Source organism: Chanodichthys erythropterus, chromosome 7 (genome assembly GCF_024489055.1).
Source record: "Chanodichthys erythropterus isolate Z2021 chromosome 7, ASM2448905v1, whole genome shotgun sequence".
NCBI lineage: Eukaryota > Metazoa > Chordata > Actinopteri > Cypriniformes > Xenocyprididae > Chanodichthys > Chanodichthys erythropterus.
Window position 1 is genome coordinate 3,298,376 of NC_090227.1, and position 25,827 is coordinate 3,324,202.

The 25,827-nt window shown below is 37.8% G+C and overlaps 1 protein-coding gene across 1 annotated transcript in view; it reads left to right on the forward strand.

Moving 5' to 3' along the window:
* kirrel3b (kirre like nephrin family adhesion molecule 3b) overlaps window positions 1-25,827 on the forward strand; it is a 359,059-nt gene that overhangs the window by 103,116 nt on the left and 230,116 nt on the right. The window contains exon 3 of the mRNA XM_067390740.1: window positions 8,044-8,137. Coding sequence (XP_067246841.1) covers window positions 8,044-8,137 — 94 coding nt within the window. The remainder of the gene's footprint in view (window positions 1-8,043; window positions 8,138-25,827) is intronic.

Sequence of the window (25,827 nt, forward strand, 5' to 3'; positions counted from 1 at the left end):
ACACATACACAGACTATATTTTTTTATTTACTTACTTATTTATTTTAAGCTGCAACCACTTTAACATAATTCAAAATGTATTCCTCAAAGGTTTATTTATAGTTGTTTTTGTTTTGTGCATGATTATTTTCTTTGAATACTATTTGAACTGTATTGCACCAATAAGCACTATGAGCACAATAAGTCTTCCCACTCAGCGAGTTCATTCTGAGAATATTTCAATGATTTTGCAGGCAAGAAGCAGCATTCATTTACACCTGCCAAACACCTTATGGTCATATCCAAAGAAAAAAAAAAAAAAAAAAAGAGCTCTCATTTCCCCACTTCAACAAGATTATCTTATCTTTTGCACACCATTAACCAGAGAAACTTTAAGACACAGTAATCACATCTTACTGCAAAATCAAATTAGCAGCACCTCTAACAGGACATGGCTCGCTGGGAACCAAGCATGCGTTTAATATATCTACCTGTGGGGAGTTACTTCCTACCTGGTCTGTGTGCAGTTTGTGCAAGTTGGTCAGTCATGCAGGTTCTAGACAATCCCATGATTCAGTTCTGCTGGAAGAGTGCCTGTTGAGGAGAATAAATATGCTGCAATGAAGATAATGTATGGGAAGTGGAGACACCATCGCTGGAATTTGTCTGCAAAAAAAAAGGCATTTGAAACATATGCAATGTAGTTGAACTAGCACTGAATGATTTTCATAGTCTAAAGGGAGAGAATAAAAAAAACAAATTATGTACATGTTAGAGCCCTTTGACCTTTGTGCCAGGCTTTGCTGACAGTGCCATTAGTTTGCTTATACTATGCCTAAGGCAAATCTATACAACCTTTGCATGCTCAGGGCCTATTTTGTCTCCATTTGTCCCCATGGTTGAATGGAAATGTTAGTCAAATTAAGCTAAATACTGAGAAACTTAGTTAAAGTCCACCTGCACTTGTAGCTGTAAGACATTACTTCAAAAGTTGTCAAAATAGCCAAAAATGCTTTCATTTAGGATTGCAGAATATAAAAAGATGAAACATGCGGCATGACATGATACTGACTTCAAGCCGAAGCCCATATATCAAATTTATATTGAATGTTATTGTAACACTTTCTAAATTAAACTGTATAGAGTATCTCTTTCCTTGACAGTATTTAAAAAAAAAAAAATTTCCAGTCAGTGTCAGCATTTTTGAACATTTTTTTCAGAACAAAGCCTCTGAATATATATATATATTTATTTATTTATTTATTTATTTATTTATTTATTTTTTTTTTTTTTTTCTAGCTTTGTGCATTTTCTTTTTTTTTTTTTTTTATCAACACTTGAATGTGGGCAAGTTTCAATAAAATGCAACATTTTGATTGAATTCAGAATGATGATCAAAACATAGATGGAGTAGATCGAGTCCATCAACACCCCAAAAGCTTCACAGACCTGTACCTCGTCCTGGGTCAACATTTCATCCAGTAACGTTAGGCAGTTTCGATTCATATGCTGTTCAATGTTTGATGATCATGTACTGTAATTTTACATGTGCAAAAGCAATACTTTTATCTCTTGTTTTGATCCAGAGATTCTTCACTCTTTCAGAAGAAATTCTGCACTTTCTTTTTTTCTTTAGATTCTATACTTTTTCAGCAAATGCTTTTGAGAAGAACACTGAAAGTGCCATTTCTGAGTAAGTTTCTTTTTGCATTGAAATTCCAACAGCCACATAAATGTGTCAAAAGGAAATATACAAGCTCTAAATGTGGAGTTCCTTAAACCAAAAGCTCTGGCAGAGCCGCAAAAGATTGATCTCAATGTTAGCTGAAGTGTTTTCACATGGGGAAGAAAAGGCAATCAATCTCATTTATGCTGAACTTTCTCACGCCTTCATCTCAACGCTTACATTGTTCCCTCTCTCTACACTCACTGACTTAATGACTGAGAGCTGCAAAGTGACCTTTTGAAACCTACACCCTTAAAAATTACCTGGAACAAAGTAAGCATCAATCTATAAGAAAGAAAAGAGTGAGTGAGCAAAGGAAAGTGAAAGTCAGAAGTGTAATTCTGAGCAGATGAGGTAGACTACCCAGAGGTGTCAATCACATAGTCTCAAAGAAATAATATAAATGCTGAACTAGTTTATTGCAGATAAAAAAAAAAAAAACGTCAGAGCGACGTAAACTCATAAATACGGATTCCAGATCTTCCGCAGAGCATGAAAACCATGAAGAATACATGAAATAGATTGCATAAAGAGGTTGGGATGTGCCATCTGAGCCTTGGCTTGTGGCTCCCGTATCTGACGGTCCAAATGGTAATGCTGTCTTTCTATTAGACGTTAAATGAACTGAAGCCTGTTGTGGAATCTTCCACACCAGAAGGAAAGATTTAAATATGACTGACAGGCCAGTCGCACATTGAGTCAAATAAAAAGTGACATGTCTGTTTCTGTAGCTTGCGCCTACATAACCATAATGTACCATTGTGTGCTAAGAGTAAAAGCCAGTGTTATGGTGATTTCCATTTGTGTCTGAATTCTGGTTAACACTTTGCTATAATGTTTAACTAGTTGTAGCACTGGTTAATGCATTGGGCATCATGAACAACAGTTTTTACAGCTTTTTAATCTAGGTTAATGTCCACACATAAATACACTATTGTCTGTTGTTAATAAATGTTTCACAATACATTTATATAAACTCTTTCCCCACCATTGACGGAATTTTCCATCAATTATGACACAACATTTGCAATTTAGCATTGTATCTCTGGATTGCTATTGTTATTTCAAATATTTCAAGGTTTTAGACATTTTTTAGCCAAGGTTTTAAAGGGGTGGTTGATTATGATTTCACTTTTTTTTAAACTTTAGTTAGTGTGTAATGTTGCTGTTTGAGCATAAACAACATCTGCAAAGTTACAATGCTGAAAGTTCAATGCAAAGGGAGATATTTTCTTTCACAGAAATCACTTTTTAAGGACTACAACAAATGGCTGGTAGGGACTACAATGAGCTTCTTAGTGACATCACTAAACCTAAAATTTACATAAACCCGCCCCCGAGAACACACAACAAAGGGGGTGAGGCCATGTTGGGCTGCTTTAGAGAAGAGGAAGAGTTGTTGTAGTGGAGTGTTGTTGCCATTCCGCCATTTTACGATGGACTGCTTCACAAACGAGGGTCATTTCAACACTGGATTTGATAACATGACTTGAATCAACTCCACAGCAACTACATAAATTTATCCACTAGCCGTTCAGAAATGTCCAGTTTCATTCTAAAAGTTGTAACTTCTTCCTGAGTCTCTCCATCAGTGTCGACTCCGGTTTGAACAATGTAAGGCTGAACACTGTTACTGACAATCCTCATTTTGGCTGCGTGAGATTCTCCAGCTTTGTTGTTGTTGAGCTGTTAAAGCTCCGCCCTCTTCTGGGAGCCAGGAGCAGCAGCTCATTTGCATTTAAAGGGACACACACAAAAACAGCGTGTTTTTGGTAGGAGTGGGACATAACACAGGCCAGGTTGAAACCTGTATCTCCAAAATGAGCACCATAGCTCAATGATTCTGGAGCAAACACTGGACCGCAGATCCAACATTCAATTCAATTCAATTCAATTCAATTCAATTCAATTCAATTCAATTCAAGGCTCTTGTAATATTTGAACTTTACATGATCTTTTCACTGAATGTTGATTTCAGTCAAACCAGAGAAGTTCCAGACGCTTAGAAAAAAAAAAAAAAAGTTCAGATAGAACCTTTTAGGGGTTCCAAATGTGCACCCAAAGCACTAGATAGAACACTTTTCTTCTAGCATAGAAACTTTTCTTTTAACACTGTGTCCTAACAAGATGTGATGCGATATGATTCCAACTAAAATACATTTTTCTGTCCACATCAGACACCACATGACTACGAGACATAATAAAATCAATCAAAAATCACAGCCAATCAGAAGAGCGCATGGGCGGGCTCTATCTGCAAGCTCCTGGTACTCGCAACTAAATGCATAAGTACATAATAAAATTCATGGATATTACACCAATTTAACATTATTAAAAATACATACTAACTTACTGAAACATTTTTTGTCACAGAATGGCCTACCTGCGATTATCATTGCCATACTCTCTGTTGTTGTTTCAGCCGCGACGTCGCAGAAAAATAGAAACTGTTTCTTAAATAGAATTGTCGCGTGTCGCCGTCACGGCTAGTTAGGACAAAAACTCTGATTAACATGGAAAATATACCTTTTATCACGTGTTCCTTTTAATTGGATGGTTATTATTTTGAATATGAATGTAGCTATCCAGCAAGTTTAAATCCCTCTCCACTAAACTGATGATTGGCAGGTGAGTTGGCATTCCTGGGATGTTGCCCGGGACACATCAGAATGCATTAGCGTTTACACTTCAAATACAATGCAGTCACATGCATTTTTGAATACCCCTGAGTATGGTTTGAGTGATTGGATAACATCTCTATTTAGTAGTGTCCACTTGTAATAACATCACCAGAGGCAGATGTTAATATCAGTTTTTAAACAATGTCCATGTAAAGCTTCCTATCCATATAGCAATTTGTTAAAGGTTGCTTCTCTGTGCCATTACTGTGTGCTGTTAGATTGACTCAATGACCAGAGGTCAAGAGGGGATGCATCAGCATTGACCTTCAGCCCACACAGCCATGCAGGACAAATAAATATGTTTTTATATAGCTTGTAAAACAAGTGGTTTACTGTATATGTACAGGTATACATTAATGAGAACACATGCTCCATGTGCACACGCAAGCCTGGGTTTCAGCTAAACAGCTTAGACACAGGGAACCATTCTCAATGTTTTAGTTTAGTTATACTGAAAGACTTCAAAAGAGAGGAATTATCAACAAGAAATCAGGTGATTAAAAGTATTCTCATGAAATATTGATCCTCGGCTTTTGTGCTTCAGTAAGATGGAGCAATCCATGGGCATTTTCTGGTTTGAAACCTGCTCAAATAAAAGAATTGATTGTTAAAGCTAACAAGATCTTAAGGCTTAAAACTGCAGTAAACCTTACAAATAAACGTTCAACTTGACATGCACACAAACTTATTTCCAGTGTGGCTACCAAAAACGAAAGATTATTACCTCTAAATAATTCAGACAAACTTTGTATGCTGTTCTTTGGCCATGTTGTTCTTTTCCCGTTGTTTTACTGAACAAAATGCATCAGGCCTTCTTTTCTATAGAAGAGAAGAGAAGAGAGGAAGTAGAAGGGAAATGCATCATGCAATATTTAGTGTGTGAAACAGTCTTGTTAGCAAGCCATGCATTAGTGAGATTAACAACTTGTACATTAGGGGGCAATAAATGATGAGTCTGAACTCTGTTTTACTCATTTGGAAAAGAAGAGCTAAAAAGGTTCCAGCTCTGGGTTCTGGGTTCTGTCTAGCGCAAACAGACTCTTGACTCTGCAAGTCTGTTCCCCCTTACATCTTTTATTCTGACCAGAACCAGCCACTTCGACACAAAGAGATGACAGACATGCAAAGCAACCAATCACAGCTCATTTTATTATTAGACATGTAGATAGGCCCTTTTCACTCAGGCGTTCTTTCTTTCTTTCTTATGGAAACTTGTTTCCACCACAAAATAAAAAAAAATAAAAAGGTAATTGCGACTTTTTTATCAATTCTGATTTTTGTTCTTAGAATTGTGAGATATAAAGACAGAATTGTGAATTAACTCATAATTGTGAGCTTTGGGTTTGAGCCTCCTCCACGGACAGCAAGCCCAGTTAATTTTACTACTAACCATCAAGGTTGAATGGGCAGGCAAACTCATGAAAACATTCAATTCTGACTTTATATCACACAATTCTGACTTTATAACTCACAATTCTGACTTTGTATCACTCATTTCTGACATTATATCATGCAATTCTGATTTTATATCTCTCAATTCTGACTTTATAACTCAAAATTATGACTTTATATCACACAATTCTGACTTTATAACATGCAATTCTGACTTTATACCTCAAAATTATGACTTTATAACTCAAAATTCTGACTTTATATCACACAATTCTGACTTTATAACTCACAATTCTAACTTTGTATCACTCAATTCTGACTTTATCTCATGCAATTCTGACATTATATCATGCAATACTGACTTTATATCTCACAATTCTAACTTTATATCACACAATTCTGACTTTATAACTCACAATTCTAACTTTGTATCACTCAATTCTGACTTTATCTCATGCAATTCTGACATTATATCATGCAATTCTGACTTTATATCTTGCAATTCTGACTTTATATCTCAAAATTCTGACTTTATAACTCACAACTCTAACTTTGTATCACTCAATTCTGACTTTATATCACACAAATTTGACTTTATAACTCACAATTCTGACTTTATAACTCACAATTCTGACTTTATATCTCAAAATTCTGACTTTATAACTCAAAATTCTGACTTTATATCACACAATTCTGACTTTATAACTCACAATTCTAACTTTGTATCACTCAATTCTGACTTTATCTCATGCAATTCTGACATTATATCATGCAATTCTGACTTTATATCTTGCAATTCTGACTTTATAACTCAAAATTCTGACTTTATAACTCAAAATTCTGACTTTATAACTCAAAACTCTAACTTTGTATCACTCAATTCTGACTTTATATCACACAAATTTGACTTTATAACTCACAATTCTGACTTTATAACTCAAAATTCTGACTTTATATCACACAAATCTGACTTAATATCTCACAATTCTGATTTTAAAACTCACAATTTTGACTTTATAACTCAAAATTCTGACTTTATATCACACAAATCTGACTTTTTTCTTGCAGTTGCGAATTTGCATCCCACAATTCTGACTTTATAACACATATCTCTATATGAGTTTACAGTAAATGTCGCAAATCTGAGAAATAAAGTCAGAATTGTGGGATGCAAATTCGCAATTGCGAGAAAAAAGTCAGAACTGTGAGATAAAAAGCTATATATATATATATATATATATATATATATATAGATAGATAGATAGATAGATAGATAGATAGATAGATAGATAGATAGATAGATAGATAGATAGATAGATAGATAGATAGATAGATAGATAGATAGATAGATAGATAGATAGATAGATAGAAAGAAAGAAAGAAAGAAAGAAAGAAAGAAAGAAAGAAAGAAAGAAAGAAAGAAAGAAAGAAAGAAAGAAAAAGCTTGTTTCTGCCACTAAATAAAATTAACATATATATATATATATATATACATATATATATATATATATATATATATATATATATATATATATATATATATATATATATATATATATATATATATATATATATATATCTATATATGTTAATTTTATTTAGTGGCAGAAACAAGCTTTTTCTTTCTTTCTTTCTTTCTTTCTTTCTTTCTTTCTTTCTTTCTTTCTTTCTTTCTTTCTTTCTTTCTTTCTTTCTTTCTTTCTTTCTTTCTTTCTTTCTTTCTTTCTTTCTTTCTTTCTTTCTTTCTTTCTTTCTTTCTTTCTTTCTTTCTTTCAGTCCCAGTTCCCAAAGGTTAGCTCTGATTCCCAGCCTCTTGTTTCAACAGTGCTGCTACGCTTGATCAGGTGGGCGGGCCTTGTGAGCAGCCGGCTCCCGCCTTCCCCTGCTCCTCCACTGAGAGAAAGAGTGAGAGAAGAGGAGGGAGGGGTGGGAGGGAGGAGTGAGAAAGAGAGAGAGGCAGACTGATTCTGTGATCCGGGGAATGGAAGAGCAGTGTGTGAGAACGATAGAGAAAGAGAGAGAGCATGAGTACTCTGAGTTTATGAGAGCGCCTGCACACGCTTCATCAGAACAGAGTCACTTCAGTTACCGTAGGACAACACAGCAGATTGTTATCACAGCACACTGAGAAAGAGAGCGAACAAGGGAACACTAGAAGAAAGAGATTGACAGAGAGCCTCTCTTTATTAAGAGAGCACATCGGGGGACTGACAATAGCAGCCAGCCAGAAGAGTCGTACGCCGGTGTGTGCGTGAACTTTCCCAGCCTGACTTCTCCTTGGTGCCCAAGAGGTCACCACCCCTGCATAGTGCCGAGATGATCCCGGAGGTCTTTCTGATCTTGTGGCTGACAGGTCACGGTAAGCTGCCTGGTCTCCTCGTCTCCGCTGTGTTGTGTCCTGTGTCAGTGTGCGAGAAAGGAAATCTCTGGGAGTTGAGTCTTGAGCTCTGAGGTTTCGGCTGTGAAACCCTGAGTTTGTGTCAAACAGTTTGAAGTAGTTGCATGGCATCTTGTTTGTCTGTCATACAAGTTTCATTGAACACCAAGATCTTGCTCGCTTGTGAGGTCAGGCTATTGACCGAAGGCACGTCAAAGGATGTTCAACTCACGCACCAGCGAGCAAACACAACGCACTTGTCACTCGTGTGGTTATTCTTAGAGTCTGTAAACAGTCGGGCTTGGCATCGGCTGACGGATGTTTCCGCTGCTTGCCGCCAGGTGGTTGTCTTTGAAAAACAATCGGAATGAATCGGAGACTGCCGCGGAGACCCCTAAGAGGGGTTGCCGGCTGACTCGTCCGCTCCCTCCGCGAGCAGCTGAAAGGGGAGGCAGTAACTCGTCAGCGCTAAATAGATTGAGTTGATTGTCTTCCTCTGCAGCGACCGGTGACCCAGAAAAGGAAGTTCAAATAAATCCAAAAGCCGCAGGACCTTATTTGAAGCCCCTTGTGCTGGAAACAACCAGCACTGACTGCATCACAAAGAGTTTGTTTGGGTTTACAAAACACAAAGTCCTCGGACTTTAATTGAATCATCTTAGGCTACAGAGTTTCGGTTCTCTTTAAGTACGATGAGATCATTTCTTCTGCATTTCCTAAGCTGTCTCCCTCTCCCTCAAAGTCTCTTTTTCCCCCTTCACGGTTATCACACGGCGTACGCAAATCAAAGCCGAGCAGAGTTGGCAGAGCAAACTTAATGACCTGCTTATCACTCAACTTGTTTCCTCACTTCGACACTCATTAAATTGTTGCAAATACTGTACCCCTCACTCACGATCTGATGGCAAGAACAGCATGTTCACATAACCCACAGTGTTAATATATAACCTCACACATCAAAACTCACACGGATGCTCTCGGGGGGAGAGTGTGGAACTACTTTGAGGATGACAGTGGGAGTAAAGTATGGGGCGCTCCGTTTCTTGTTTAGTAGATCATGCCTCGGGAGGCTGTCAGCTTTATGATCTAGTTTTATAGCAGTGTTAGCTGTGTGTCCAGCAGATACGCTCTTTTTTTCCATTGTGGTTTTAGAAGATGGGGGAACACTTGCGCTCATCATTTGATGATATCTTTCACAAAAACACTGAAGATCCTCATTTAGCTATTCTTGTCAGAAAGTTGGCATAAAAAACTGTCCATGCATCAAACTTATGTTCATTTATCATGATACATTGAAAAAAAAAAAAATGAATTTATGAAAAAGAAGCTTGTTAGCCTTTGAAATCATCATTATAAAGAGCATAATTATGGATATCTTCATGCCACATGCTAACAATACACAGTTGCCGCCAATAGAAATGTAGTCAGACAGTCTGTCTGATCTCCTTCCCGTCTAACTCTTTAAAGCTCTCAGCGCACATAAAGCATCACGCACCAGGCAAAGTCGCCTTGTTTTGCTTTGCTGTGCAGTTGAGCTGAGCTAGGTATTGTGCTTATGAAAAATAAAAGCAGAACAGGCAGGTAAACACGAGATAACAACAAGCGTTCCTGTCGCCCCGCTCTGCCCCTGGGGATGGCAGGTTCCCCAAAGCTAGATTGTGTTTTACACATTATTGCTGTTTATGGAGCCAACCAGTGTCAGCCGGAATAAATATATAAGAAAAAGTCCTGGAGAAAAACAAGTCTTTTATTTAGGGGAGAAAAAGAAGGATGAGGAGAAGTGTATGTGTGTGTGTGAGAGAGGTTGACAAAAAAGTCCAATAGCTGTGCTGGGAGCTTAGAAAGACCGTATTGAGTTTTTGTCAAGAGTTGAGGGTATATGTAGGGCACTTTCCCTCCCTCACTCGCACACACACACATACATTCACACCTGGTGACAAGCCCTAACTGATGGCACACAGTCGAGCAGAAGCTCACCCTTGTGCAGCACAGAAAGCTGTCGCACCACAGGCAAACCTTCTGTCCAAGAGCTTGTCTCTCTCTTTCTGGTTTTTTTTTTTTTTTTTTTTTGGACATTTTTTTCCCCTTTTTCTCTCTCTAAGTCATAGTTTGTTCATTTTCTGAGAGGTAGCACTTCCTCTAGCTTCTCTATCTGTCCACTTTTGTTCCATTTCTCCTTTCTCATACGTCCCTCGGATGAAAATGTTGCTTCTCACTATATCTCTTTTCTGTCACTGCCCGTGTCAGAAGGGAAATCAGTTTTTTATTTTTTTTTTTCACCACAGATCCTTTTCTTAATCAGTATTTTTGTCTCATTTCTCATTAAAAATATGCAAAAATCCTTAGACCAAGTTAAAATTACTTAAAAATCAAAACTGCTTGAGATGATAAGACTTGCTTTAGGAGAATATATCTTGACCCCACTGGCATTCGTTACTTATTTTAATCATAAACCTCATTAAATGTTATTAGATTTATGCTTAAAACAAGGGAAAAATAATTGCCAGTGGTATCTCAACTTAATTCTGGATATAATTAAAAAAAAAAAAAAAAAGTCTTATTATCTTATGAAACTATGCTATCTCCATCAATTTAAACTGTTCAAAAATTATATAAAATAAAAAATAAAAAAATTAAATAAATAAATTAAAAAATGTTGGTTTAACTTTAAAAAGTAAGTTACCTGGTAACCTTAAAGTTTTGAGTTTATTGAAGTTAAATATTTGACTTAATACAATGAAGGCGATTGGTTTAATCAACAGAAACTCAAAATATTATGTTATTTGAACAACATTAATTATAGTTCATATACAAAAGAAAAAAAATGTCATGAAAATGTCATGATAACAAATCATGAATATAAATCATGAATCGTTTAACTGGATATTTTAACTGGAAAACAAGACAAAAAAATAAAATAAAAATAAATAAATAAAAAAAAATATATATATATATATACACAGTAAATACACACACACACACACACTGTAATTTCCTTGCATTTGTCCACTTTTATTCCATCCAGTGCTTTTCCCAATAACTGTATCCTGTCACTGCCTGTGTCAGAAGGGAAATCAGTGTTTTTTAATGGCTTTTCAGCAAAACATCATAAAAAAAGCTATTTTAATATACGCTTGTCTCTCCCATCCAATTCTCTGTTATAAGACTCAATGTTATAGAGTGTCTCATTACACATTGTTCAGCTTTCCTCTTCCCTCTCATGCTCAAGTCCACTGGGGGCAGTGTGACATAGATCTGAAGACCGTCTATGTCTATCCATATTCCTCTTGTCCTCCATCACTCTCTCTCTCTCCCCCCGTCATCCTCTCCTAACCGCTGCCGTCTTGTTCTGATAGATGAGGCAAATGCTCTTCAGGAGCGTCTGGTGTTAAGTCCCCACGCTGCCAAGGGCGTAAGCTGTGTCTTAACCCTAGAAAGCAGGTCTTAGTGTGTCCGCTGTCTCTCTCTCTCTCTCATTCACTAAGCCGCACCTCACCAGGCTGGTAATTAAAATGTCACTTTTGGCTGTTTTCAGGCCAAATCTCGGCTGCCTTACACAAGTATGAAAGGAATCAAACATCTCAGTGTGTTTCATTTTAGAATGTGGAACAATTTTTTTTTCCCTGGTCAGACTTGGAAAATCATTCTTTGTAACATCACAAATCCTTTTTCAACATGGACATGGACCAAATCCGATCAAATGTAATGGATTTTTACATCTCAGTCATATTTCAGGGTTAATTAATTTCATATTTCTGCATGACATTCTGACATTCTGGGCCATTTTTATCCTTGGATTAAGCCGTTTTGTATGCCAGTGATGGTTTTCAAATGACATAAATGCATAGTCATCACGGACAGTAAACACGTATCAGTATTCTTCTGTCCTTCTTGCTGTCATTCTTTATCGGCAACCAAAACAGAAGAGCTGACAACAGCTCTGCGTACAGATACATATGTGAGTCGCTGAGCTGTGACCACCTACTGTTATTTCGTCTGTGCCCAGTGTGAGGTCTGACCCCTTTAATGTGGTCCATAAGGCTGTGCCCCCGCTAATACCTTCCCTGCCCGTATTAGCCTACTCCACTCTCAAGTGAACACTGACAACTGCATTTCTCAGAGAGAGGGAGGTTATTTTCTAGAAGTAATAGTTTTTCTGATGAAAATAGAGATAGAGCACATTTTATATTTCATATATTCTTGGTCCCCTTTTCCAGGCTTGAAAAGTAAATATAATAATTGTATATAAGAGTACAGTACATGCTTTAAATAATTCTGGGTTAAAAACAACAACAAAAAAATGAACAAACCCAGCGAATAGGTGGTTTTAACCCTGAGGTTGGATTAAATTTTTGCCCAACCCGCTGGGCAGTTTTATTTAACCCAACTATTGTTTAAAAATTACTATATGGCTGTCTTAAAATGAACCCAAAATAACACATAATTACTAGAAGCAACAATAATAATCAAAAAGGTGAACATTTATTGATAAGCAATGTAATAACTGTTTATTACTTAATTATTATTCATTCATCATGAACAACTGGAAAAGTAACCAAAATTAATTGGTCCAAAAGAGTGGGAGACCTGAGACTTTGTTCAAAATCCAAAATATGATCTGCTGTAGAATCTGTGTTTCCCTCTTTTTTTTTTTTTTTTTTTTTTTCCTGTTTAAAAGATAATTAATTGGAAATCAAGAGAGATTTTTCTCTCTTCGGTTGTGTTGTTTGTACCTCCTCAGATTCAGGTCAAAAGAAGATGGCCGTTAATTTGGCCTTGATTCCTGAAATCCAGCGAGAGCAGCTTTGCTGACAAGCTCTGTCCATAAACAAAATGTGTTTACTGGACTTTATTAAGCTGCACCAATGCAATCGGTGCTCTTAACCACAGTAGCAGAAACCAATCCCGCCACCCCCAACCCTTCATCTCTCTCATCCTCTCCCACAACCCTGACCTGTGCCCACCCTGTGCCCTCCGTGCTTATGAAGCCATCCCTGTGGAAATCTCAGGGCCATAGAGCTGAATTGCTGGATTTATCCAAATTGGTGCACTTTTTGAGAAATGGGCATTATGTGGGATTACATGTCTGCTGAGCGTGATGTTAAGTAATTCAACCAGATGCTGCGGCGATCATGAGGTCACCTGCGGAGCTTCCACTCAGCTCATTCTGTTTATTCCGTTAGGATGGGCAGAGAGCCGGAGGGGCAAAAAGGGAGGGAAACGTCTCTGTCCATGAACCTGTGTTAGGCAGAGAGAGCTTCAGAAGGGAATGGAGGGTCAGCCTCCCAGGAACACCACAAGGATTTTGATACAGATTATGGGATTAATGCCGTCTAAATTGTGACCTAATACATGGAATCAGCAGCAGGAGAGATGCTGTTCCTGTTTTAGCCGGCTTGAAATGAAAATTATATATATATATATATATATATATATATATATATATATATATATATATATATATATATATATATATATATATATCCCATGATTTACCCTGAAGCCATCCTAGGTGTATATGACTATCTTCCTTCAGATGAACACAATCTGAGATATATTTAAAAATATTGTGGCTCTTCCAAACTTTATAATGGTTGTTAAACAGGGGACCACATTTTGAAGCAAAAAAAAAAAATGCATTGATCCATAATAAAAGTAAACCATACGGCTCTAAGGAGTTAATAAAGGCCTTCTGAAGCAAAATGATGGAATTTTGTAAGAAAAATATTATATTATATTATATTATATTATATTATATATATATATATATATATATATATATATATATATATATATATATATATATATATATATATATATATATATATATATATATTATTTATTTATTTATTTCTGAAGTACACTACAGGTGAACATTTAATTCAATTAAACACACTACTTTATAATAAGGGATTGGCTGGCTGGTTAGCATGACTACCCAAGCAACTACTTTTGAGATGAACAGGAATTCTAACGGATCAAGCTTTTTGTCTATAATATAGGCCTCTTTGGTTGGAAAGGACAAACAGAGTTTTTATTTTTATTTATTTTTTTTTTTTTTTATAATAATCCCCATTTCTTCCTTTCCATATCTTCTATAGTATATCCTGTGCTGGCTTGGTGGTAAATAAAACTGTAAATAGCTGACAGGAGTGTTGTGTCAGTGTAGAGGCTCACAGATGTATGTAGTGTGGCAGTATGCAAGGCATTGGAGGAATTGGGCTGCCAATTTGACAATGGCTTGCGATCACTTTGCTGGAAGTTTCTGGGACGGCGCAATGTTACACCTGAATAAACCTGACGGACTCAGTCTTTGTCTCCCTCACTCTCCAACTCTGTCAGTTTCTGGCGGTTTCACTTCAGCGTGTTACATGGACAGTAGATTGTGCCTGCTTATTTTTGTGTGTATATATATATATATGAGTAAATTTTGTACGGTGATAGCGGTGGCGGGTTGCCGTGCAACACCAATTACAGTAGTGAGCCCTAGCATGGCAATATAAATGCTAATCAGTCTTTAAACTTGTACTCTGGGAATCATAGAAAGACAAGGGAATTGAACACAAGGTGTGTACCTGATATTATGCTTACCAAAAAGCACTACAAAAACATGTACAATAGTAGGAGATGCTAAACAGAATCAGCTACCATGCATGTGACAGACATACAGTAGCATGCTATCTGTGTAGATTATTGATGGACAATGTAGTTTGGTTTAGTCACTCATAGTGTTTCTTGATCTGTTCCAGACAAATGTTCTATTCACAAAAGAGCATTAAAAGTAAAAATGTGCAGTGCAAACTTTAAAAATTAAAGCAAGTTTCTGAAAGCTTTCGTCACTTTTTGGGTCTGTTTGCAGGAATACTAATAGCTGCTATCATACGTCTAGTTCCTCCAAGCAGAACTCAAACAAGTTTTCAGCTCTCAGCCATGCTAATGCTGCTAATTAGCCTGCTAAAGGAGGGATTATAACACAGAGAGCAGGAGAGACAGCAACTATGCCTCTTTTTCTCATTCCCTCCTTCTTTTTGAATATACTTTGCATTTGTCTATATGGATGATAATTTATATTTCTGGCAGGCTAATTAGAATGTTGGTCAATGGAAATGGAGGAATGTTTGATGCTTGTGTCAGAGGAATCATTCTGTTTGGAGCATGATGTGAATCCCTAAAATAGAAGTAAATGTTCTGCTAGCCTGACTGCATTATGGCTACAACCTACAGAGGGAGCTGTGGAGTGAATCTAGTCAGCTCAAACACCTCAATTCAACCATCAAATGAATTATCATGTTGTTGATCAAGGTTAAAATGCATTTAGTCAACCAAATTAATTACAAATTATAGCGTTATGAATGTGCATTTAAAATACAAACTATTTAAGATGCTAAAAACTGAAAAAAAAAGAAAAAAAAAAGAAAATGCATCATCTCATCTGTGAAAAGGGTCCATTGAAAATGTTACAGTAAATCATTAAGTGTGAGTTGCAATATGACACTTAGAACTGAGCTTCTAAACCAGAGGTCATGACATCTATTCATCTTCAGTTTATTACATATATCAGTGAATAATCTGCCATCAACATGCCCATCTCAATGAAGACATTCAGCCTTGTATGTGAAAACTCGTATTCACCTCAGACATCATATAAACTGTACAGAATATGGTTGAATTTTAACTTTTAAGTGGATAAATGATCTATTGAACGATCTGGTTATTGATTGCTCCCTTAGAGCAAAATAGATTTTTTTTTTTTTTTTTTTCCTGCACTGAATACAGCGAGCGGGGGACTTGGCTCTCCAAACACCTACATGTCCTTCATTCTTTTATTTCCCAGCTTTCAGCCTCTGTGTTCTCAGCATTGTTGTGCTGATAAAATTTCACCTCAGATTCGGCTTTGTGCTTTGAGTGTCAGAGTGCTTCTCTCTGAGGGAGTGCAAACAATGTTAGCCATGCTGTAATTAGCCAAAGCTTTTTTTTTTTTTTTTTTTGTGCATTATGATTTGGTTCCCATTGAGCTCCTTTCAGATGCCTCTCCTATTTATTTATACGTATTTACAGTGGTATCCTGCAAGCTTTGACTTCAAAGGGAGTTTAATAGTGTGGAGTTATTCCATGCCAGTATGTTGCATGAAAAAATGCTAATGTGCCATCAGGGTGGCTAAATGATTTGCTATCCTTTCAAACATGCTGGCAGGGGTTTCAATCTGGCCGGCCTCCCGGGCCAGTTGACAGTGGTCTCAGCTTGGTCTCCTGAGGACATTAGTGCGAATCAGAGAGTCGGCCAGGAGGCACTAGCGTGGTCTGCCACCACTTGGCCACGACCCAGCTCCCCATGGCCCTGCCCTTGCCCGCCCATGAAAGAAACCTACCTCTCCATGTAGGAATTGCCACTTAGAATGAATTTAATCAACTCCTCAATGGCTGTTTTGGAGCTTGGCTGAACAGAAAGGGGTTAAAGGTCATGACACATCAAACTGACATCAAAGAACTAGCAGCGTGTTGTCGTCTTGTGTCACTTGCATCTAGGCCAAAAAGTTGAGCTTGAAAACACCACAGACTACAACCAATTAGTCATTTCACTTCAGAATAAAAATGTCCTGATCATTTACTCACCCCCATGTCATCCAAGATGTTTATGAAATTAAGGTTTTTGAGAAAAAACATTCCAGGATTTTTCTCCATATAGTGGACTTCACTGGAGTTCAACAGGTTGAAGGTCCAAATGTCAGTTTCAGTGCAGCTTCAAAGAGCTCTACATGATCCCAGACGAGGAATAAGAGTCTTATCTAGTGAAACGATTGGTCATTTTCTAAAAAAAATAAAAATACTTTTTAACCACAAATGCTCATCTTGCACTGCTTTGCGATGCACCACGCATTGCGTAATCACATTAGAAATATCAGTGTGACACAGGCGGAAGTACCGAGCAAGTGTTTACAAAGCGAACATGCAAAGACTAAGTCAAAAACCCTTTACAAAAAAAAGGTAAAACAACGATGTCAGAATATTTTGAAGTTGGAAAAGAAAATGAGATTTTTCGCCCCGCCGCAGTACTTCCACCTACGTCACATGTGACCTTTCCAAAGTGATTACGTAACGGGTGGCACATTTCAGTGCAAGACAAGAATTTGTGGTTTAAAAATATATAATTAAAAAGAAAAAAATAGAAATTGACCAATCAGTTGGTCCTCACTTTCTACATTCCAGATGAACATGTCATTAAGAAAATATTTGCTCAGGTAAGATAGGTAAGATTAGAACACTTTTGCTATTCTTCTCATGCACTGATTGGCTGTGCAGGACAGCCAATCAGAGTGATCTGTCTCACCGACTGCCCGATGACGATTCAAAATACTCAATCGACCAAAAAAACACAGACGGTGTGGTGTCTGTCAGGAGTTAGTCAGCAGCAATTAAGCACATGAGACAGGAATAGCAAACTTCATCCATCTTGTTTACTCATCACTTCCGTCCTTCACACACGTAACGTCATTACACAACAGTTCAAAATACTAGTCACAACATAATTGGCTCATAAAAACAACAGACTGGTTCTGATACACAGCAAAAGCTAGATGAAAGATGCTCAACAACGGCCCGTTGTTGGCTGATGGCCGACTTAGTCTGTCTCTTATTGGAATGGGGGCTGGAGGTGAGGTGAGGGTCTACAGTACGGCCAGTGATAAAGGTGCTAACATTCAGAGATTGGATTAAGAGCAGAGTGCCCCCTAAAAGAGAGTGCAGTTTATTGAACCCCTTATCTTAAGTGATAATGTTACCATGAAGAGCAGTATAATAGCAGCAAAGTGGACTGCAGCCATATAAAAGATATGGGTCTGAGCCAGAGAGCGAGATGATAGCCTGTAAGTGTGTGCGGTCCACACATTACACACCCATGCTCGAAAGACTGCTGGGTCAGGGTGTATTTATTAGGACATTGAGAGAGAAAGGATGTAGGATCACAGGAAACTCCCCATCAATGATTAAGCCTTCAGTTTAAATCACATTTCCTCAAACGAGAGTGAAAGAGGAGCCACGTCACACTGCCAACATCAAATTTAAGGCTCTACCACTAGCATTCAGCACCTAGACGCTTCCAATAAGATTTACGTTCTCTCCCATTCCCTGCCGCAGGCGGATGAATGGTGTCCAGCATGTTTACAAGGTCACTTTCCGTTCCTTGGTGATCAAATAAACTCTCAACCTTCACCAGAAGACTGGGACCCATTGCAATACTCAGAAGAACATCTGAAGACACCACTTGGAAGTACCTGACAAACCTTCCTCACAAAATGACTGGTCTAATATTGTATTAAGCATTCTCCCTTGGGTCTACTTGTATTATTCACATTTGTAAGACACTATGGGGAAAAATGTCTCTCTCTCTCTCTATATATATATAGATATAGATAATGTAGATAATGATAGATGCATTTGGCAGACTTTCTCTGGACTGAAGAGGAAAGACAAGAGGGAAGGAGATGGAGATAAAAAAACAAAATTAAATTGCAGTAAAGATCTAGCTTTTAGGTTAAAAATAATGCAATGTTTTGATATGTTTAGGAAGTAAAGCATTCCTGTTTTCCAGCAAGACTCGGGGGGATTTATTCTCATTCACAGGCTGTGTTATCTAATTGTTGTCTGATTAGGAACATCAACACACAATACCTCAGGAGGTAAACAAAGTTATCGCCTCGGAAAGCTGGAAATGCTGGAAAAGCTGGATTGTTGTTACAAATGAAAGGTAACTGAAAACTGACACAGTAATCCTTACCACCGACATGTCTGTCTGTTTGTGTGATAACATACATCAGCTTGCCACTTCATCGTATTGTAATTGTATTACTACGATTTTTTTATTCAATCCTAATACAAAAAAGCCTGATATATATACTTTATTTTTAATCTCACAAAGTAACATCACTATGATAAACTCAGGATGATCATGTTGAATTCCATAAACTAAAGCTCTCAGCTATATATACTTTTCTTTGCCAGTAATTTATCTTGATACAATACATATTGAACATTGTTACACAAGATAAATGTATAGACTATTTAGAAGCAGAGATAACAGGACTTGATTTCAGATAAAATATCTTGAATTAAATGTATTTTCTTACCATAGAGGCAAAATCCTTTTTTGATGTTTTAGATTTATGCTTAAAACAAGAAGAAAAAAAAAAAAAAAAGAAAAAAAAATGCAAAATGTTTTCTCAGAAAACAATCTCAATATCTTGTAAGCAACTTTGATTCTTAAGTAAATGTACCTTGTTTTAAGGATTAATTTTAACCAGATAAAAATACTGATTAAGAAAATGAGTTTTCCAATTGTGGAAATGGGCATAATCTACTCTCCCATAGAATATAGTGACTAAAAAGCATTTACTCTTTCAGTTTGCTGATGGTATTACCAGACATGACCTATCACTGAGGCTTTTTGACCTAAGGATGAAAGCCATTTTAAAAATGTACCAGGTGATTCGCCTAACTCACGGTGTTATAAGAAAGTTCTTCAGTGTCAGCGACCAACATCCCCAAGTTCTCCAAGTAACATCTCAGGATCTCTTAGTGCTGATATTGAGAATTTGTAAAGACTTTATATAAGGGAAAAAATACTTTCATAACACAAAGCTTGTCTATCTCCAGTGTTTCTATGGACTGTCTGGCTGGAGTATATTGAAATGTCTGGATTGGCTTAATAATGTCTCCGGTTTCATCAATGGATGAAGCAAATGTTAATGGTTTGTGATGCAACATATTTTTCCATCTAGTCAAGCCACTCCATCCTTGCTTTTTGAAATACTACCTGATTAGGGTATTTTAACTACCGTAGTTGCTTATTACTTTGCATATTACTAGAATATTGGCTTTTTATTAGTACTTATTACGCACATGTTAATGCCTTATTCTGCATGACCTTATTCTACATTCTTAAACCTATACCTAAACTTAACACTTACTAACTATTAAAAAGCAGTAAATTATGAATGTATTAGGGGAAAAGTCATAGTTAATAGTGAATATGTGTTCCCTATACTAAAGTGTTACCAAAATAAGTATCAAACACATTGCTTTATTATATAAACAGCTTGACAGACTTTACACTGATATTTAACCCTCTACAACACAGCATTGCCCTCAGGCAATGGAAAGTTTTCTTAAGCCCTATGTTTAGCACATTTTTCTTTAAATGATTACAACCAATTAGAAAGTAACCAGTTAGAAAGTACCAAATAACAGTCCATTAAGGTGTTGGAGTCAATATCAAACACCATTAAGAGGTGGGACGTCCTGTTCTGACACATGGTCACAGGAGCACATGGTGTGAGAAGAAGACAATATTATTTGCTTTAGTAATCTTATTTAAAATGATATGAACTGTACATAAAAAAAAAAAATGTTATTTTTTTATTTTTTTATTTTGCATGTTCAGAAATTCAGTTTTTCTTTACGTTGCCTCAGGGCAACGTTGTGCGATAAGAGGTACTTTTCGAGGAAGTTCCAGACAGTACCTCTCATTGGCCACAAAGTATTATAAGAAGGGAAGATGCAGGGAGCCTGGGTGTGCAGGAACACCCAAAATGATGTGCAAAAATTAACATACACCACTATGTCACAGCTGAGAACAAGTGCTTTTTGAAGTTTAGTACGGAGTGAAATCTTGAAACATGAAGTACATTATATGGCATAGCACACTACATGATACAGACCTATGCATGTACCAAATTCAATATATCAATGTCTTTCAAGTGTTTTTCCCTTTTTACTTAATGATTTCTTGATTATTATTTTTTTTTTTTTAATTGATTTTGATGATAATTTTCTCTATTACTCTGTAGAATTGTCACACAACGCATAAATGGCATATAAAAACACACATCACCTTAGAAACACCCAAAAAACACTACTATGTGCTTCTCTGTTATGTTGTGTTAAACGTTATTTCTGCCTCTCAGGCAAAGTATACTAAACATACACAGATATAGACACACACTTACACACAGATATAGCATATTGAAGTGTCAGAGACAAAAGCATCTTTTAGGCCTTATTCCTCCTGCGTTTGAAGGTTGTCAAACAAGTAACTTTCATCTTGTAAACCAGCAGACAAGGCCAACAAAGGCAGAGGACACTTCTAGCATCCTGTGTGTGGGATGAGAGGGGGAAAGAGAAGGAAAACGAATGAGAGAGACAGACAGAATTATGGGGTATTTTCATGTCTGAGCCCTTTATGGTGTCCTCAGTGAAAATGGCATCTACTTCATAGTCCTTTCCATCACCTCTGTCGCGCTCATCATTCTGGCTCCGCTGAGGTGAAAATGGAAAAACTGACTCCATCAAAGGGCTCAGACGCAATTAAGGGGGCAAGCACACCGGCCACGTGCAGGACAGGGGCGGCACCCTAATGTTCCTCAGCTCTAATGAGAGATGATGATGAATAGGAAATATGAGCAAACCGAGCCCCAATTCGCACTGAGAAAGTAAAAGACATCATCTTTCTTGTAATTTGATGTCTGACTGTCAGAGCCGTGGCCTAGCGGTTATTGCAATGCGGGCGGCATGAGTTTGAGTGATGATTGCATCATTTCCTGTCTTCCTTCTGCTGCACTAGTCAATAAAAAGTGAGAAAAAGGGGTTTTATCTGTTGTAATGTCTTTTTTGGGACACGCAACACTTTTGCTAGTTGCTTGGTTTTCGTAGCCATGCCCATTGGTCCAAAACTGTATATTAAACATCAAATATGTTCACATTGGTTGCGATTGTGTTACATCAAGTTGAGATGCTTCATGTTCAGTGTCAACAGATCTCCTTGTCACCTGAAAAATTGTATAGGACAATCCTGAATTGAATATCCTTTTGGTGATCAGACGTCACAAACAAAAACATCACCGTGTACGTGTTATACTCGTGATGTAGTTATTCCCCAGACCGAATTCTTAAACCAGAGAGTGAAGAGATCAAAATAAACAATGAAGAACAAAAGTTTTAGATTTAGCATTTGAGAGACGTAGGTTTGCGGAGGGATGAGGCAACAAAGAGATAGAAGTAGGCAAGAGGAAAACAGAGAGAGGGAGAGAAAGATGGACTGGTATCCATGGCTGGTGGAATTCTTTGAGCTGAATTAATGATGTCGCAACAGAAGAGCCAGGCCCAGTGGAGACCTGAACCAGATTTCAACCTGAGGTCCCTGGAGGTGGGAGCCACTCAGCACGACAGAGGAATGGGCCACAGCGTCATAAACTAGCCCTGAGCAGGACCGCCGGGACCCTTTTCATCACCACGCTTGCTCCAGTGCTCCCTTGCTCCAAAATTATGTAGGACATGGATGGGGACAGAACAGAGTGTGTGTGTTTGGGTAGCTGGCATTTATCTTAGCTAGAGGAGACTCTGTTCCAAAGCCTAGTGAACTGCTTTGTTGTCTGCTGTCTTCATAGGCAGCATCATGACTGGAATACAACCTTAAAGGGATAGTTCATGTCCAAAAAATGAAAATTCTGTCATCATTTACTCACCCTCAAGTTGTTCCAAACCTGTATGAATTTCTTTCTTCTGCTGAATGCAAAAAAGAATATTTTGAAGACTGTCAGAACAGTCTAGAACAGTCTGAAGACTGTTATTCTTTAAAATATATTCTTTTGTGTTCAGAAGAATAAATTCATACAGGTTTGGAACAACTTAAGGATGAGTAAATGAACTATCCCTTTACAAGTGATTTAAACCACACAACACAACTTACAATTGATAGAGTTGTGTTAGCATGTAACATTGTCATACTTTAAGCATAGTGCATACAAATATTGGGTAAATAATTTTAGCAAGAAAAGGCTCTGTTCCAAAACCTAGTAAGTGACTAAATCTGCCAACATAGACAGCTGCCTTCTAAAGGCAGGAACACACCAAGCTGACGGCGACAAACTAGTGGGGACGAAAGCAGACTGTGGGGTTGGCTCACATCGGCAGCGTCTGTGTCCAAAGCTGGCCTGACACACCAAACCGACGCTTGACAGCCGACCGCCAAGTAGCACGTCCGTTCTGCGCCTGCGTAAGATGAAATGCCTTTCCGAACCAGCAGGTGGCAGTAGCTGAACAGCCAATCAGATGGCCCGATGGACCGGTGAGGTCGAATCGGCCGAAAAAAAGCCGGCGAAGACCAACTTCAGCCGACGGTGCGGAACACACTGAGAAAACTTAGTCGGCCGATGAACAAAAACTGCCCGACGGCCGACCATCGGCTTGGTGTGTTCCTGCCTTAAGACTCGAACCTCAAAAATTGACTGAATCTCATCTCACAATTAATAGAGTTTTGATTTACTGTGTAGATAAAGCTACCAATTCCCAGCCCAATCTCATAAGAACTATTTTACAAGGTAAATGTGATTTGTGCAGAAACACCTAAATCCAAATCATCAGTGGTCTGTAAGCAGGTCTTATCAAAACATAGTATGAAATTGTTCAAATTCATACAAATTATCCACCAAAATGTAAAACAGTTACAAATCACCATGAGTGTTTCAAAAGAAGCATTATAATGCACAAATATTCAGTAATGCATTTATTTTATATCAGTACAATATTGGATAAAATATATTTTAAAAGTCCCTTTCATGGAAAGTCAGTTCACTCATAGCCATAATTGAAATGCCTCCAGGCAGCATTTCTCAGGCATGCAAGACCAACTCCTGTCTACTCGAATGGAAAAATACCGAACCTGATTATTGGCTCTTTTGGAAGGCGGGTCCATTACTAGGGCTGCCATATTGTGCGTTGCAGTTTCTCCCATAGCAGCATGACTGAACCATCTTGGAAATTATACAGACTTTGGTCTCAGCCAACATATTTGTATTATTATCATTACTGAGAACAATGCATTCTGGGATTGATACAGTACATGTGATGCAGTCTTATAACTGGGCTGGAAGAGAGAATGTAATTCTGCCAACTTTTTTTATACCGCATCAGATATACACCTATGGTGTTTTAAAATGCAGTCCAGGTATAGGCAGCTCACTTTGCAACAGAGGCAGAATGTTCCATCACTCTAACAAAAAAGTGCTCATAAATTAGTACAAAAGACTGCAGTGAGACACAGACTCTGGGAAGATAAAGCTGAAATGATCGGGGGAAAGAAATGAACATGATGAAAAAGACAGAGGGGGGAGAGGGGGGGAGAAATATAGGATGGGGAAGTGAGAGATGAAAAGATCGGTTGTTGGCGACTCGGCTATCACAGAGGCAAATTAAACACTTTGTGCAAGGAAAATGCATTTTCGTTCCCGACATTGCTTATAATGAAAATGGAGCAAAAATCAGTCCACATAACTCATCCCCGCTTTCCTCTGCAAACATCCCTCGCTCAGAGGAAGGCACGCTCCACTAGTATGACTGCGGCGGGAGAAAGCCTGCGAGCATATGTCATTAAAATGCTTAGACAAGTGGAAGAGAGCAGGGGAGATGGCAGTGAAAGGGAGGGCAGAAGACATTACGTCGGCGAGGGGCTGTCAGACAGAATCAGTCTCCAGACCTCCTGCAGTATTTACAGGTCAGAAGAGGAGAGGGACCCCCACATGTGCAACCCAAGCTTCTCCTAAGATGAGAGAGAAAGACAGAAAGAACAGGAGAGAACAGGAAGAGAGGTGGCCAGTATGCTGTCTCACTGACTGTCCACTGACAGGTGTGAGTATTGTTGTCTCTAACTGAATGAGAGACAGGCCGCGGGTGAAACAGAGATACAGCTGCCAGACCTGTCGCTCGCTGCCAGTGTCAAAGGGTCAAGCGCTTTAGCTGTGAACGCTGGACAATTAAGCGCAAATAATTGCTCACCTATATGCGATGACTAAAGGGTCTCCAGGGATCTGTTTTAATATCTAATGACCTCATATTTACTGTAGCGCAGCTGTGTGTAACTGAACTCATACTGTTTTGGAACAACAGATCATGGATCCAACGGGACGGGATGCACAATGAGTAGGACATTTTAAGGACATATTAATGTTTTCTAATACAAAATATCAGCTCACTTGGCAGAAACCTTTACTGTCTGTAATTCTATTTTTCTCACTTGTTTCTCTTACATTTCCTTAGTAAAAAATAAACAAACAAACAAACAAATAAATAAATAAATAAATAAATAAATAAATAAATAAAAGTAGACAAGCAGAGCTTGACATTTTTTTTTATTTATTTATTTTTTTTTGGCAAGTGGTCACTAGCCACTCAACATTTTCACTGTCCACAATTTTGACATCAATAACATGGGGAAAAACTGCCATATTTATATTTAATATTATCTCATAATTTGGCAGCAGGTATATTGTGCTGCTGTCACTTTAAGACCTGACATACAGATCTATTATACTGTTACACATATGTTTTCTTTCTCAACTGTTTAATTTTACCTAAAACATAACTGACTATGTTTACGTGAATACTCACCAAGACCGGCATTTTGACATTAGTTTGTGTGTATTAGACTGTTTAAGCACAATAAGCAGCAAAAAAGAAATTAATTTATTACTGAGAGGCAGTTTTATGTGTGCATACTTTCGGTATGAACACAAAATCTGCTGGAATGAGTAAAATTATGCGCAATACGCGCAATCCCATGCCAAAATTCAAGCCCTGTAGCACCAACAATATTCATCCAGAGCAATGGTCTTGGTGAATAGCCC